This window comes from Numida meleagris, chromosome 4 (assembly GCF_002078875.1).
Source record: "Numida meleagris isolate 19003 breed g44 Domestic line chromosome 4, NumMel1.0, whole genome shotgun sequence".
In the NCBI taxonomy this organism is placed as follows: domain Eukaryota; kingdom Metazoa; phylum Chordata; class Aves; order Galliformes; family Numididae; genus Numida; species Numida meleagris.
This window is the reverse complement of record NC_034412.1, coordinates 4,262,662-4,278,509: the sequence shown is the minus strand read 5'-3', so window position 1 is coordinate 4,278,509 and position 15,848 is coordinate 4,262,662. Positions and strand designations below refer to the sequence as shown.

Below are 15,848 nucleotides of genomic sequence, written 5' to 3'. Positions count from 1 at the left end.
TTGTAAGTGCTCCTTTTGGTTGTAGCTGTTGCTTGCTCAAAGAAAGTATTTAGAAGTTTAATGCTTCGTTTCACTACAGGAGAGCTTGAATTTGGAGTGCGTGGTTCTCTTAATGAACTCTTCTAAAACAATTTGTAAGGACTGTAAAGTGTTGGATTTCTTTAATTGATGAATGTATTTGAGGGCATACTAGTTCGTGGGTGGCTTGAAATTTAACAAAATGCTGACTAAGTTCATTGAATATTTTAATTTATGGTGCAATTTACTCGAGTACTTCTATATGGAGAGTGAAATCCATGATTTTCTTCAGTTTGGCATAATTTTCTGTTAATCAGAGTTCTTAATTATTATGTTTGCGTAAGAGATGAGAAATTTGAACACAATTTTGTCATTGAATCTGATCTCTTTATGCCTCACTCCTTCCTTTAGAGGGCCTGGATGAAATTGACAATGAACTCCTAAAGTGTGAATTCTGTGGAAAAATGGGATATCCTAACAAGTTTCTGCGATCAAAACGATTCTGTTCTACATCCTGTGCTAAAAGGTACTCTATTATTTATTGTTATCTCATTAGTGGAGTAGCACCCAAATAGTGTCATATGTTGAAAAATAAAGAAGCATACTTCTGCCCAGATTGGCAGACCGTGGGATACAAACGATGATGGTAGTTAGTAATATTTCAAGAAGACAAAGTTATTTGTGAATTGTGGAGCTCTTTCAGAGCAGAACATGTTCTGAATGCTGTTGGGCTTATAGGAATGCTGTTGGATATTTGTTAAGGGTTGATTTAGTGTTTGGGAACTTATGCAGAGGTTTGTGGACCACAAGTCACTATATCTTTGTCATATTTATTTTGCTGTTGAGCAGTGTCAGATAGGATTCTAGGCTTTGGGCTTTCTTATGGTTTTATGCAGTGTGAGGGGAAAAAACACAGAACGTCATGTCATTGAAATGCATAGATTAGAAATGATAAATGTTTTCAGTAATGGTGTAAAAATTCATTGCTTGTTGAGCAGAAAAGGAATAGTTATAAACGTAATTTAGTGTTTTCTAAAGCTTCTCCTTTCTTGAAAACACTGCTGCCCTTTTGCTTTTATGTGATTGGCAAAGGCAAATGAATGTTGGTTTCTCTTTCTCTTCCATTTACTGTACTTTTTTTATTGTGTGTAGATCAAGAGAGGAACAAGCCATAATCAAGATCTGAATGTAAATTCTTCCATCATTATAGATGGAAAATTGGTATTTAATCCCAGATGTTTTAGAAGCGAGGAATATATTTAAGTTGCCACTTAATTCTTCTGCATCAATGTGCCTTGAAACCACCTTTCTCTTATGTCAGCTGCTTTTTCATCCTCAGCCTGAGGCATACACATTTCCACTGCTTAAAATGGGAATGTTTTCTTTGGTAGTTGTTGGGACGCTAGTTGTGAAATAATATTCAGGAGGGAGCTGGGCTTTCTTCCTCCATCCTCTTTTGACTGATTGTCAGCTAGGTAGAGAAAATGAAAGCAACAGATGTAATGTGACATCCTCTGACGGCTTAATGTTTTAAAGAAGTAGAATTTGAATGTGTGATAAAATGCAAAGCAGTTTTTATCAAGGAAGTTTTTTTTAGAATAGGGAAGGTGGGTGTCTGCTGGGGGTGATCTAGACGTATATGATCTTGCTTCAAGACAAGGGGTTAGAGTATGTGGCCTTTTCCTTCTTAATTTGTGACACCTGCTGTTTGTAATTAGGCAGCATTTCTGTAGACAAAGATGTCATTTTATTGTTAAGTCAACTGAATTCAGTCCAAAAAACTATTAGTGCATTATTGAATATATCTTACTTCTTCAGGCACAGCCTTAGTTGCACTAAGAAATTTGGGCTGTTTGCATCAGACAAGACCAATCGTTGGAATCGGAAATCAGATAGCCAAAGTCTTGGGCGACGCGGGCGTCGACCGAGTGGCCCTGATGGGGCACCACGAGATCATTTTCTTAGACAGGTCTGTGGAATATTTGCTTAAAACTATGGCATTGTTTTGGGAATTACAAATAAAATATAATAGTGTCGTGTATTTGTACTGTATTTTCCAGCTTCCGATTACTTACCCATCTGCAGAAGAAGATGTGGCTTCTCATGAAGATGCTGTTCCAACCGCGATGACAACTCGTCTGCGAAGGCAGAGTGAAAGAGAGAGAGAACGTGAACTTAGGGAACTAAGGATGAGGAAAATGCCTGAGAGCATTAACTTGCTACCGGTGGTGCAGTCAGACCCTTCAGTATGGACTGTTGATGAAGTTTGGGCCTTTATACATTCTTTGCCTGGTATGTAACGTGCACTGTTGCAGATTTTGAACAGTAAAGCTGATTTTTAGCATCGCTCTGCAGAGGAGCTGGTATGGTAACAGCACGAGTGTACTTGTTAGTTGATGATAGAGACTGGAATGTGATGTGTTTCCTCTTGCTTGTTCCTTCAGCACAAATCCCGTGTTGATAGAACTAGTCCCACTTCTGCTGTTGCACCCCAGCTGATGGAGACTAGAGGTGTTCTTCCCTTCAGTCTGATTTCTCTCAAGAGGTCAGTAGAGAGATCAGACACGCTTCATCCCCTTTACATTTATTTCTTCACTTCCCTCCTTACTGCTTATTCAGTAGAAAAAGCAAGAAGGGAGTTCCTTTCCTTTACACAAGTGAAAAATTTGAAAGGCTTGTCGTGATATAAATCACTGAAAAAGGATAACCAGATTTGTTCTATAAAGCTAAATTTTGTTTTACGTAGCTTTGCTGAAATGGAGAATTCTTTATATAGAGTACATACTCTTATGGTAGAAGACATAGAAAAGGTAGTATCTGAGTCTGTTCTCAGAAAAACATCTCTTTTCTCCTTGTTTATGCACCTTTTCCTTAGCTCAGTATTCATGCTTGTCTTTATATCATCTTCAGCTTATTTGGCATTTATTTGTTTATCATTTCCTAATTATCATGAGCCTAAAAGTTTTACTCCCCACCCTCTCCCAGGAATGCCATTCCATCTGATCAGATATTGTAACCCTTCCAGGAAACAAGGCAGGTCTCCATAAAAACAGTCATCTGAGAATCTTTGTTGTTTACCCCTATAACTCACATGTCTAAACATCGAAACCTAGCTTACGTTTTTTTCCTAATTTTCTACTATTTTCTGGAACACCCAACCATGTTGAACCTGTAAGAAATGTATCCTTTTTTTGTTGAATCATATGCATGTGTATTGCCAGTTAGTTTTTTTTAAAATAGGTCACGCAAAAAAAAAATTGAATTAGAGATGCTTAAAATCGACCTTTCTTCTAATGGTTTATAAATTGCAATTAAGTTACATTATCTGCATCTGGGAATTCTTGGTGATGTCTGTAGAAACAAGTGAAGTTCCTTAGGTTTAAGGCAATGTGTGTCTGTGTTTTACTGGCATTACTGGAATATGATTACATTGTTGCTGTCTGTATTTACTGTTTTTATACTTTCGAAGCTTCAGTTAACTCCATAACTCCCTGATCCTCGGTTCTATGAAAGTATTAATAAAGGATAGATCGAGTTCTAAAAACCTTAACACATTATAAACACAACTCATTTGCAAGTATGAAAACAAATATCCTTAAAATGTGGTTTCTGTTTTGAAACCATTACTTGTAGAATATCTTTATCAGCTGCTGAATCTTTTCTATTTATTCTGAGTTGATCATTGAGTTTAAACACTTGATATTCTTATGTATTCAATGAAAAATTATTACAGTTACTCATTCCTATCCACATTAAGACCTAGTTCCTCAAAAAAGAATATTTAAAATAATCACAACCTGCCAGAATTTTTGTTACATAGCTACATTCATATTTTAGCAATTTGGACTTTTATTCTGTTCAATATACACTCATGCTACTCTTAAAAATATATTTTTTCTATGCTGTCTGAACGGAATAATAAATTGAAGAATAAAATTCTTTTTCATTTTGCTATTTTGCAGCATGTACTTCGGTGCTGGCTGTGTAGGCTATTGGCCACGCTGCAGGAGGCAGCGATTTGTCAGCTTGTCTATTTCAGAAACGTTAGGGACATCCATTTTGATGGATACTGCTTTCTTTCAATCTGTAAGCTGAGTTCTAACTGTAGCACCAAGTGTCCTCATCAGCATTCTGAATGCCTCTGGAGTCTTGGAAGAATGTAGATGGTAGGACGTTTCTACTGTTACTTCCTCTCCGTGGAGGAGATTACAACAGTTTAAGCCTCAGCAAAGTTGCTCCTCCCTTCTTCCTGTAGTTGCAAGGCTAATGGTCTCTTGCGTGCTTCCCCTCCTTCCTTATTAAGTAATTGCACAACCGGTTGTGAAAGCACCCAGATGTGCTTGGTTGGGGGTACTGACGTGCATTCAACTTCCATCTTGTGTTTTTCCAAAATGACTTTGAGAAATGATGATGGGTTTTTTAAGAAAAGCAGGTGCATAAAGCAAGTCCTGTTTAAAAGGGGGGAAAAAAGGCCTCCAACAAAAAGGAATATTCTGTTTTCTAGGACCACTTCTGTTCCTAAATGTAAAAGCTGCTCTTCTAAATGGTGTGCTCTGACAGTCACTGCGACAGGTCTCAAGTTTGTCTAACAATGCCTATCGTGGAAATATTTAGCCTACCAAGGCTTTGTGGGTTGTCAGCAAACCGTTATAATGATCACACTTGTCTGGGGTGGAAAAGTTCTTCAACAAAAATGCCAAAAAAAAAAAACCAACCAAAAAAAAAACCAACAAAGAGCAAAACCAAAACGCCTTTTTTTGAGGAATAACTGAAGACAGGAATGGAAAGTGGAGCCTGAATTGTGTCTGAAATGGCTCTGAGACGTATGCAGGAACCATTGGATTAACAATGTGAATGTATTAAAACCAGGAAATATGTGGCTATGGCAAACGATGCTTCAAATAAACTATGGACAATGAGTGCTCTTATTCACATTATTCAGGTGTTTGTCTGTGTGACAGAGGTGCCGTACAGACAGACAGGACAGCTCTTGAGCAACTTGTTATTTACATAGTGTTCTTCAATGGGAAGGAGCCTTCAGTTCCTTTGAACAGTCCAATCCATAGAGCTCCCTTTATTATGTTGTAGGCCTTAGTAATGTGAGCCTGTGTTACTTCGTGTTCAGAAAGAGTTTGCCATTTAAAGAAAAAATCCAACCAGTTTAAATTGTGCTTGATGATAAATGAACTATTGATAAACGTACTAGTGAGATAGTTGTGCTAAAACCTACAAATCAAATTTCTGCTTGTTTAACTCAATGGAGTTAACATCTTTCAGAAAAGCTAGGTAAGTGAGTGAATCTTCTCTTTGAGATGTAGCTAATAATAGAATAAGCACATCTTTTTATTGTTCAAAAGGATCCATGTGAATGGTGGCTATTTTTGTGGTATCATCCGTTTCTTTCAATTGCAAGACCATGGCAATTGTTTCTCTTAGTGAAATGAGAAAGTTGTCTGTGCGAGGACTTGAACTTTCCAGTAATACATAAGTAGTTATGGTGTAATTAGATACATATTAGAATATAGAATATGTATCTATGTAATTATGCATATAGAATATTAGAAGTTCCCATCATTATTGAACTCTTTCATATACTGTGGGTTCCACGGTGTGAAGAGGTAAGTGCTGGGAATTGTGGAACTACAAAGCTCAAGCATGGGCAGCCATTGCATCTAGGAACGCCCATTTCTTCCCAATAATTCTTCTTTTTCTGTTGCCTTTAGGTTGTCAAGATATTGCAGACGAATTTAGAGCGCAAGAAATTGATGGACAAGCTCTCCTCTTGTTGAAGGAGGATCACCTTATGAGTGCAATGAATATTAAGCTTGGACCTGCGTTAAAAATCTGTGCACGTATCAATTCATTGAAAGAGTCGTAGGCGGTGAACGTGAAGGTTTAAGCAACAGTTCCTCTGTGACAAAACCAGCAGTAATTTGCCAACATCTTCAGCATGGCATGATTGTTACTGGGATGTTTTGTTAAATATCTGGGGTTTTCCCCACGCAGACTTAATTCTGCTGATTATATCATGTAGTCCCTTGTAGTTTCCAGCAATTAATAAGTTCATGGTGAAGCCCAAATAACGCATTGAGTTGAAGTGGGAGCTCATGGGAAAACATGAAGTGAAATATTCTGTAAATATTCTGTTAAATATTCCCCAATATGTACTTGGAAGTTTAAGATCAACACTCCAGCACCTTCCCAGCCTAAGCACCATTTACATTTTCTTGCTGTATTGTCAAAGATGACTTTTCCCACATACAGCAGTTTTTGGACTGAATTAACAGAAGTGTCCACAGACCCTGTGGAAGCTCTAATAATGGTAAAATGCTATGCATTTAGTTGTGCTCTCTGAATTTCTTTAGTATTGGGCAAATTGTTTGTATGGAGTAGGTTGGCAATCTGTTTTCCTTGTACAGAATTACCCTCATCTCTGCCACTGTAGTATTTTCTTTGTTTGGAAATACTATAAGCCATGTAGGCATCTCATTAAAGTCCTAATTATCAGGCTACTGAAATGCAATGGCATTACACTCTTGCCAGAGCTAACTGAAGCACATATATTACTTTACTCTTTGTATGCTGCTGTGCACTAAGAGGGCATTAAGATGCTAGGTTTCTAGTTCTGCATGCTGCTAGTTAAACTAGACCAGCAGTTCTCAAATGCGGATCCTGAGAAGGTATGAGAACACTCAGGTCAGGTTCCCAGTGCCTAGGCATGAGGGGTTGAGTTAGTTCTGTCTGCAGGTTATGCTGAGAGAAGCGTACCCTAAAGACTGGAGGTAGAGAGAAGGGATGGCATAGCTCACAGCCTCTTTTTCCTGTTACCATTTCATCTTCTAACTTGTCTTTCCTTGTAGTGCTTTCCCATTGCCTCACTGGAAGCTTCCAAGCACCTCTTTGTCCACTGACTAGTGTGAGCTGGGCTTGCAGTAGCCCAAGGAAGGAGCACGATGAGGAACTCGGTGTAGGAGCAGCTGCCATGGCAGTGGAAGGAGCCTGGAGCTGTAGGTGAGCAGGAGGAATGTGCTCCTTCTAGGCAGCACTGGGAGAGATCTCTAGGGCTCTGCTTGTGCTTCTGGCAGGAGATTTTGCCTTGGATGCTGCAGACCCAGGCAGTGGGATCAGTGTCCCTCTTTTTTTGACTCTCTTGTGTTTTATATGGAACAAATGTTTCCCCACTTACTGGCACCCTCAGAGGTGGGCTCTGAGGCAGCAGCACCTTCTCCATCTTTGCTTCCCTGTTACCTGTGTACAGATGCTCATAGAGAAATTTTGCACCTTCTGTTCCTTTCGTTTTGCAGCTCCACTCCCCTTATGTACAGGCCCAGCTCCTTAAGCTCTCCTAGAGGGAAGGAAAGGGCACGTGTGCTGATAGAGTTACTGTGTATATATTTGAATATGTGTATGTGTCTGCAAACAGTGTATTTTGTATTTTATGCAAACTGATGCATAATACATGATTGCGTAGGATCTGCCTAAATATCTCCGTAAGTATTCCTGAAAAGAGGAATTGATCTAAAATTTGAGAACTGCTGACCTAGATCACAGGGGGTCAATGCACATACACTGGCTGAAAGGAAGGTTTGTGACAGTTAGGCTACAATGTGTATTATTTAACTGATGACCTTTAAAGAATCCGTTGGGATTGCAGAAAAAGTTGTGCTTCGTTTTCCTTTAGATGTCTCTTCTTTCTTTTAAGAGACCTTCTGCCATTATATTCCAGAGATCGATATTAGAATTGTTGCTTTTAATTACAACAGCTTGAGCTTTCTGATAGCAGATGTTATTAATTTTTATCAACCACTGTAACTCCAAGTTAGGACAACCCACTGATGTTACATGCTAATTTATGGTGAGAGCCCTGATCCAAATGGCACCAAAGGCTTTAGAGAATTAATCGATGTCTGGGTTTGTTTTGGAGGGAAGTTGCTAAGCACTTTCTAATTTGTTTTTTTTCTGTCTTCAGTTACTGTTGTCAAATAAACTTAATTGTGAAGGTTCAATGCTTGGCAATGTTCATTTGAAAGGTTCTCAAATGATGGAGACAGTAGGTTCCCATTTGTAGCATTTCTGTAAGATACACCATGTAGCATACCTGTAACATAAGTTTTAAAGAATATGTTCTGTTTTAATGAGCTAATTGAAGACTAAAGATATCTGAGATATTTATCTTTCGGCTTCTGTCTTAAAGTTTTATTATTTTTATACAAAAATGTCACTGGCAACTTTTAACCTGTCTTCTGATTGTACTGTTCCTTGGCAATGTAAAAAGTAGGCGTACTTCAGTGTGAACTGATAATAGCTTAAGGCATATTTAAAAATGTGGGCTTATGTTGTGAGTCTTATTTAGACCTGCAGCTAATCAGTGTTACACGCATGAGAATTCCACGGTTGTTTTAATTTTGTTTTATGAGAGAGCTTCTAGGAGAACTTGTGCAGCTGGTGTTCATGCACAGCTCTGGCTAATCCCTGCCAGATGCCAGGAGCCCACTGCAGACATGATGGATGCTCATCTGCTCTGGTTCTTCTGGTGCACTACGTTTTCTGTGGTTTTGGGAGAGCCATGATGAGTTACGCTTTAAGCATTCACGAATGCAGCTAAGAATGTGGGCCTTATGCGTATTGGAAGTTTTTTCTTTCAACTATTTTGGCATTACATATGAATTTAAATCAGATACAGCTACAATAACCTATCCTGATTGAGCAGCACATGCATTAGAGTTTGCCAGTATTGCTGTGTCATTAAAATCTGTTTTTAAAAGATCATGCCTGTACATGAAAGTAGACTGGAAAACTCTCAAGTGCAACTCAAGTCTATTTCAGAAACTTTAGAATTTACTAAAAAGAACAATAAAATACTTGGAACGATATTCCTCCAGAACAACTTTGCCTTCCAATTACTTTGGTTTCTGTTCAGGTCAGAGATTTTTTCCCAGGCTTTTCATACCACTTCCCATAGCTTTCTCCACAAATTAAGTTAGACCTTCTTTCAGAAGAGAAAGTCTTGCTGATTTTAATTGATGTCATTTTTTAAGTTGCTCCCACGGGATGTGTATACCACAAATCCTTTTCATTAGTTTTATTTCATGGGATTTTGTATTCTGCGTTCAGATTGCTGCTGTGGGCTGTATCTCAGTAATCCTTGCAATATTTCAATGCCTGTAGAAAGGAATGCAGGATGCTGTAGGATCTTAGCTCTAAGGGGAGATGTGTTGGATGGCTCTTTCCCTTCCTTTTTCCTCCATCAGCTTCCATCCCGCTTTACTTGCTAATTGAAAGTGCAGCATTAGCTCAGGGCAACCTTAGAGCAATGGACTGAACCTGACTATCAAGATTTCTTCCAGCAGAATTACAACAATTACAGATTCAGAGTTCATTTTGTGTTTTGAAGAAATGCACCTGGATGGTTGAAATGGGTATGCAGATTTCCCCCACGTGCTCTGGCTCATATCCCTCAGCAACCCTGCTTTGCAGCAGGAGCAGAGTGCTCCCGAGAGGAAGCTCAGCTACCTCCAGTGAGCAAGTGCTCTGGGAGCTCAAGGCTGCTGCTTGTTCACATTCAGGGCTTGCTGATGAACTGCCAGCTTCTCCCAGCAAACCTGACCCATGCCTCACATTTGGCGTGTTTGTTAAGATTTTATCACCTTGTTTATACAGAGAACAAAAAAATCATCTTGTCAGTTTAAACTCAGTTGGTTTGGATCATGAGGAGGAGAGTTTTTGAACAGACTACGTTGTAAATCCATTACATTCATTAATCCTTTTTTGTTGTTTTGTTTCAGAAAAGATGGAGGGTAAAGCCATTGTTACACTTCAGTCAATATGATTACTCAAATAGGCTGATGTCCTGCAAGCATCCATTTCCTCATTTCTTCCCTGCAAAAGTAGTTTCTTCCTCTAATACTTTGTTCTTAGATAAGCCACAAGTCAGAATCCAGCCTTTTGGGTAGCACCGAAGGAGCCCTTCATAACTGCAGATGTGGCAGCAAGAGACAAGAGATGTGGAAAAAACAAGTATTTGAGCAGATTTACAATGGCTTTTGGATCACATCTTTATCTTGAGCTTAGCTGTAAGGAAATGTTCAGGTGTTTCTTAACTGTAGTTTGAACAGAAGTTTGTAGTGTGAAGACTTTGCTAGCTATAGCGTGCTGCTGCGTGGCGTGCTGTTCCATTTGCTGCCTGTTACAGGTGACTGCTCTCATCACAGTGTCAGTGCAGAAACTTAAAGCTTGATAACAGCTCAAGAGATTTCTTACACCTTAACAACTGTATAGCTCTAGGCCATCGAGGAATGCCGTGACAGCTGAGCTGTGAGTCTGAGTTTTGCGAATCATTAGTCATCCACATAATTTATAACACAAGTTGTTCTCCTGATTGGATTGAGGCTATTCATGTTAAAATGAAGCATGCGTATAAAAGCTTGCAGGGTTATTTTCTCTTAGCAGTATGGCATAGAGAGTTAGCATACATTTAGATATAGAGTCATCTAACCAGATTTATACTCGTCGCTTGTTTTAGGATGCAGATGATGACTCTGCAAAAGAATCCTCTTTGGATGCTTTTATTTTTCCCAGCTTTCCCCAGACTTAGTTTACTAGAGATGGAGTCAAGCTAATGCTTCGATGTGCTCTGGTTTAAATAACACTGTTTCTGTTGAATGCTGGGTGGAATAGGGATGGACAGAGCTAAACAAGGAGATCCATCATGTGCCATTTCTTCTCCATATAGATTTCTGAACGTGTTTTTTGTCCTTTTGGATCTTAGCTTTGTTGACGTGAGCTTTTTGTGTCATGCTTGTCTCCTGGATCTTATGATCAGCACTTTGACATGTATTCAAGGCCCCACCCTGAGCTGCCATGTAGGTCTGTGTAACCTCTGTGTTACACCTTATGCACACATGCTTGTTCACTTGGAGGTTATGTGCATCGCTAACTGGTCTCTTACAGCTGAGTGGAAGGAAAAAAAATTCAAAGGTGTGAATATTCTTGTGATAGAAGATACATAGTAGGCTTACAGCCTGGCTTCTGCAGCTGTTGGTCTGAAGTAAGGATCTAGAACGATGCTCTCTGAGCTGTTTCCATCATAATTTGAGCACAAATGTACATTTGTAGAATGATGATCACAAATATTGCTTTGAATGCAATACGTAATATTTAAGAAGTATTTTAGTTATGCGTAAAAAACATTTTTTATGTAGGGTTGTTGAGAGGCTTGAGGGTGTTGATGATGGGTTCTGAAGGAGGGTGCCCTTGCTGCTGACGAGGTTACGCTAGAAGCACAAATACAACTGATTTATGACACATCTGTTGTGTGGGTGAGGTCCTGTCCCCGTGTGGGAGGACTTGTGCTGTGCTCCGCTACCTGCTCAGTATTTTAGCAGCTGGAATGCTGACATCCTTTGGTAGTTTTCTTGCAGAGTGTATGGTTGAAAAAACAGCGGAACGTTCTGCAAAGCCAGCTTCCCTTTCAAGTATTGCCTGTGTTTTTGTAGTCTTAGCAAACCAGGAAAGACACGTAAAGATGGTTTTATTGATGAGTACCAAATAATTTCATTAAAGAGGTAGAATAGCTTACTAAAATCAGTGCTGACTTTTAAGGGACTCTGATAGGAGGAAAGTACAGAAGTTTCTTATGCAGTGTTAATCCTTCAGCCACTGTTACCACTAGTATTATATAATCCTGTAAGAATTAAAGGATTGTAAAATGTTTGCGTGGTATAAGGTCACTAGTTCCTGTCACAGCACAGGTGGTGACATATAGAGGTTAGTGGTTGTCTATCGTTCATATTATTTCAGGTCTTACCACTTTCCTAACATAGCTTCTCCTCTTTCAGGCTTGCAGTGAAACTGTAATCCTGTTCTGCAGAGTAGTGGTGTTTGCTTATATTGCTTGACTCAAGGCCCAGTGTTCAGACTTCCCAGAAGCATCAGATAAAGGAAATGCACCAAGAGTGGAAAAGAGGCTGTTAGGAGGATAATGGGATAAGATCACAACTGGATCAGATATTTCCCTGAATAAAATGTCAAAGATAAAGATGGGCTTAAAATGAGATACTGTTCATCTATTTTAAAGTAGTTACTCAACAGTAGGCTTAGACACCACAGTTGGGTGTTATGTGAAGACCTGTAGTGCTGCTGTTACCTACCTGGTGGCTGTAACGACAGCCTGCAGGCTGATCCTCTTTGACACCTTCTCCCAAAGAGGATGAAAGAGAGAGTTTGCTGGTAGCTCAGTTATGTAACATCAGTGCATTAATATTTGATTTGCCCGCGTGTTGTGGTTTCCCTGTCAAAATACAATCTTAAAAACTTAAAATGGCTTTAGAAGCAGTCCAGCAACTGCGGGAATTCTGCAGTGTCAGAATGGATGAGGGCGTGTAAACTTTAATTACAAGTTGAGAATCTGATAAATACGTCTGTGCCTCACTCAGCTTCTTGCAGTTCCAGTTCTGTCTGCGTTAGTGAATCACAAGAGTGACACTAAGCACACAAAAGGTATCTGAAATGTACGTTATTGAAATAATCTTGCCTTCATCTGGCTTGAAGTGAATTTAAAAGGAGATATTTTCCCTTGCTGGCTGAGTCTGTACAAACTAGTTACTTAATGACCTTCTGAAATGCCTGGTGCATTACTACATTTGAGGTATTTGCTGGTTTTCAATTGGAACTAGGTTTTGTAAGTATTTTGTCAACTCCCTTTCAGTGGGTGTCCAGTTTATGTAAAACCTGACAGATGTATTTAGACATACTTTATCCTATGTCAAGTGCTAACTAGTAGCGATTGGAAACTGGGAGCAGGGAGCGATTGCTTAAGGTTTGTTTTTTGAGGTTGATGTTGTACATGCTTCCCTGCTTCTAACCTGGAAATAGAATTTCCTCCAGATACGCCATCCTGCATAAACTATGAAACGCTGTGGTGCCAAACACCTCAAACGATGTTTGCTGCAAACATTGCTGCCTCTTCTTAACGCTAGTTTTAAAATTCAGGTTTTGATCCTTTCCTGTCATGTTGATGGCCTTCCTAGGGGATTTTCCAGAAACCATGTTCTGCTGCTTTAAAAATGCTGTCCTTTTGGTTACATCCCTGAAACCTCAAAGGAGTTGACCCATAGTGCATGGTGCAAGAAGCACTGCGTGGGGTAAAGCAGTAAATCAAAACGATAATTGGACTTGGACACATTGCAGAAATGTAAGATTAATAGATGATATTTGGTTGTGAATTCTTATCAAGGGGTATATACTAGAATATTGTTTGCTAATGAATTCTAGCACATGCATTGCTGATGTATCACTAAATCCTGCAATTAAATCTTGTCTATAATTGATACGTAATAATGTAAATGGTAGCCCCACAATTAAATTCTACAGTTGAAGAGCACAGTGAACTATGTAAAAAAATATGATCTTCACCTTGTGAATCATTTTTTTTAAAAGCACTTTCCTATCACCAATTAGCACGTGAATGAATTTTAGATTCTCCCATTTGTTAAGATTGGTAGAGGTGAGATTTCTTTAATCTGTCAATGTTTAAATTGATCATACAAATGCTGAAACAAAGCACCTTATACTATGCTGCTTAAATTTGCTTGTAATTGCACCTTTGGTTATCTGCAGATTTTTCTTAATAGGTATTCTTATGTGATACTATTGTTCCCTGTGGGTCTGAGTGAATGATTAACCAACCTACAATATAATTTACTTACATAGTTTCTATTTCAATACAATATTGTACTGTGAGTTCAGTGCTTCAGAAATAAATACTACTTCCATTTGTCTGCTTGGGTTGTGTATCACTTATTTATCTATCCCCTGTAAAGTTGAGAGCTTCCTCAAGCTGTAAGAACTTGAAAACTCATGAAACAGTTTGCTGGAAGTCTGAACAAGTTTTCCCTTACTGAAGTAGGCCTGCCTTAGCAAATTTTATTACTTTAATGTCAGAGTGATTTTGGCTCCAGCATGCGTTCTATTCTAGTCCAACCCATCCTTTAACCTTTGCCATGTACTCACATAACCTTGTAAGAGTATATGTGTCTGCTTTAGTATAGGGGGTCTAGTCAATCTGTTCATATTAAGCATGCTTGTATTTCTTTCGCTTTAAAGCTCTTACTGCTATGATTGTAATTAAATCATGTGTAATGTGCACATATATACATTAGAGGAATGGTAACAAGGAATAATGAAACACTGCCTGTCTCATAGTTGTGACAGTAGACATCTTGCCATAGCTTACATAAGCAAAGTTTATATTTCTGTTGGAGGTATAGCTTTAAATAAAACCATGAAAAAAACCTTACAGTAACAAAAAGTTTATTTTACAAGAAAATGCACTTCAAAAAAATAAAAAAAAGCACAGCAGTTTGAATTTGACAGTAGGTCACTTGAATGTAACTGATTAAAAAAAAAAAAGGGCTTCAGCCTATTAAAGGCTGATGCATTTTTTACTGAAAAACCTGAGATCATTCAATTTAAAACAATTGTAAAATTGTAGTAATAAACACCAGGTTTAACCAAGAACTTATTTTATGTAAATAGTGGTCTTCAGAGTATTGAAGAATACTCTGAAACGGAAATAAAGCCCATACGGAAATATGGGAAATAAAGTGTGCAGCATCCCACGTTCTGGTGTGCTATTCCTTACTGTACTCAGGAATGTTGGATTTGCTTCCCTTGGGCTGTAGCTCTGGAGATGCTTCCTTGTATTACCTGTAAGGACACTGGCACACAACATCGAAGTACGCACAGCGCTAGCAACCTTTTCAGTCAGCAGCTCATTAACAGATTACAATTACCGTGCCTAGCTTTTCAGCTGGCTCTGTGTTTTCATTGTTAAATGGCAGAAAGCAGAATTTCCAGCTGACAAATGGATCTGTAGCCCACATCTCCTCTGTCAGTTCAACGTCGTGACATCGACACCAGTATGCTACTGCAATAAGAAAGCTGTTGATGAAGTACAGCCAAGGGACGTTCATCTCCATGTAGGCTGGAATCCAAGCACCGAGAAACAAAATGATAAACTGGAGAAGAACAAAAGGTGCCCAAGTGCCAAGAAAACAGATGAGGAGTCTGGTCAGAAGCTGCCGCTTGAAACAAGTGCTGCTGTTGTTGGACACGTAGGAGAACATCAGAACTGACTGGCTGGCAAAGGACCCTACCCTCACGGACAGCAGCATGGTGATCATTTCCTTCCAGCAAACCACGAGAGCCGTGCCTATGAGAACCAGCATGGCGACTGAGACCGAGTAGCTCTGCACGCTGACGTAGAGAGGACACTGATAAGGAGAGAAATGGTTCCGAATTTCTAGTTCTTCGTAGATAGCGGGAACTTTCAGAATACAAAAAAAACCCGAAATCCATATAAAAACCACAACAAAAATGTAAAATAATCTTCGACCTCTTCGGGGGAATTGAGAGGTTTGGGCTATAGTCATGTAATAATCCAGACCTGCCACGAGATACACCGGGTAATGCAAAGTACCGTAAGTAAGGGAAATGATCTGAGTAAACAGGCAGATGTGGTACTTAGTAAATCTGACACCCCAGAGCGCAAAGTCCTCCAAATACAGAATGACGGCTATATTCAGCAGCAGGACGAAATCAAGCAGTGCCAGAGAGACGCAAAAATATCCCATAAAACTAACTTTCACTTTTTTGTGCTTGACTTGCAGCATGAAGAAATCCAGGCCCACTTTTCCAAGCATGATCAGAAGCAGCATGCAGCTGATCTCCAGGGGCCGGTTGAGCTGGGGGTGGTGGTACCGACTAGAGCAATTTTCACAGAGTAGAGCAGCCATCCTCCAACGGTAAGAACCGGCGAAATGAGTATCACG

General features: G+C 39.3%; 2 protein-coding genes across 8 annotated transcripts in view; one reads left to right on the top strand and one right to left on the bottom strand.

Moving 5' to 3' along the window:
* PHC3 (polyhomeotic homolog 3) overlaps positions 1-15,821 on the top strand; it is a 36,707-nt gene extending 20,886 nt beyond the window's left edge. For 4 of the 7 annotated variants that reach the window (XM_021394574.1, XM_021394573.1, XM_021394576.1 and 1 more), the window contains 4 exons: positions 430-544; positions 1,837-1,987; positions 2,079-2,310; positions 5,742-13,796. In XM_021394574.1, coding sequence (XP_021250249.1) covers positions 430-544; positions 1,837-1,987; positions 2,079-2,310; positions 5,742-5,896 — 653 coding nt within the window. In that variant the 3' untranslated portion in view covers positions 5,897-13,796. Of the gene's footprint in view, positions 1-429; positions 545-1,836; positions 1,988-2,078; positions 2,311-2,462; positions 2,564-5,741; positions 13,797-15,686 lie in introns of those variants that run through there. The other 3 variants (XR_002437963.1, XR_002437964.1, XM_021394577.1) reach the window with 3 other exon arrangements.
* Positions 14,524-15,848, bottom strand: GPR160 (G protein-coupled receptor 160). Its single transcript, XM_021394601.1, has one exon. It carries the CDS (start codon positions 15,810-15,812, stop codon positions 14,793-14,795), a length of 1,020 nt encoding a protein of 339 aa, XP_021250276.1. The 5' UTR covers positions 15,813-15,848; the 3' UTR covers positions 14,524-14,792.

What these genes read in the sequence shown, in the direction of transcription:
- GPR160 (XM_021394601.1), bottom strand. Translation starts at nt 15,812, where the DNA reads ATGGCTGCTCTACTCTGTGAAAATTGCTCTAGTCGGTACCACCACCCC.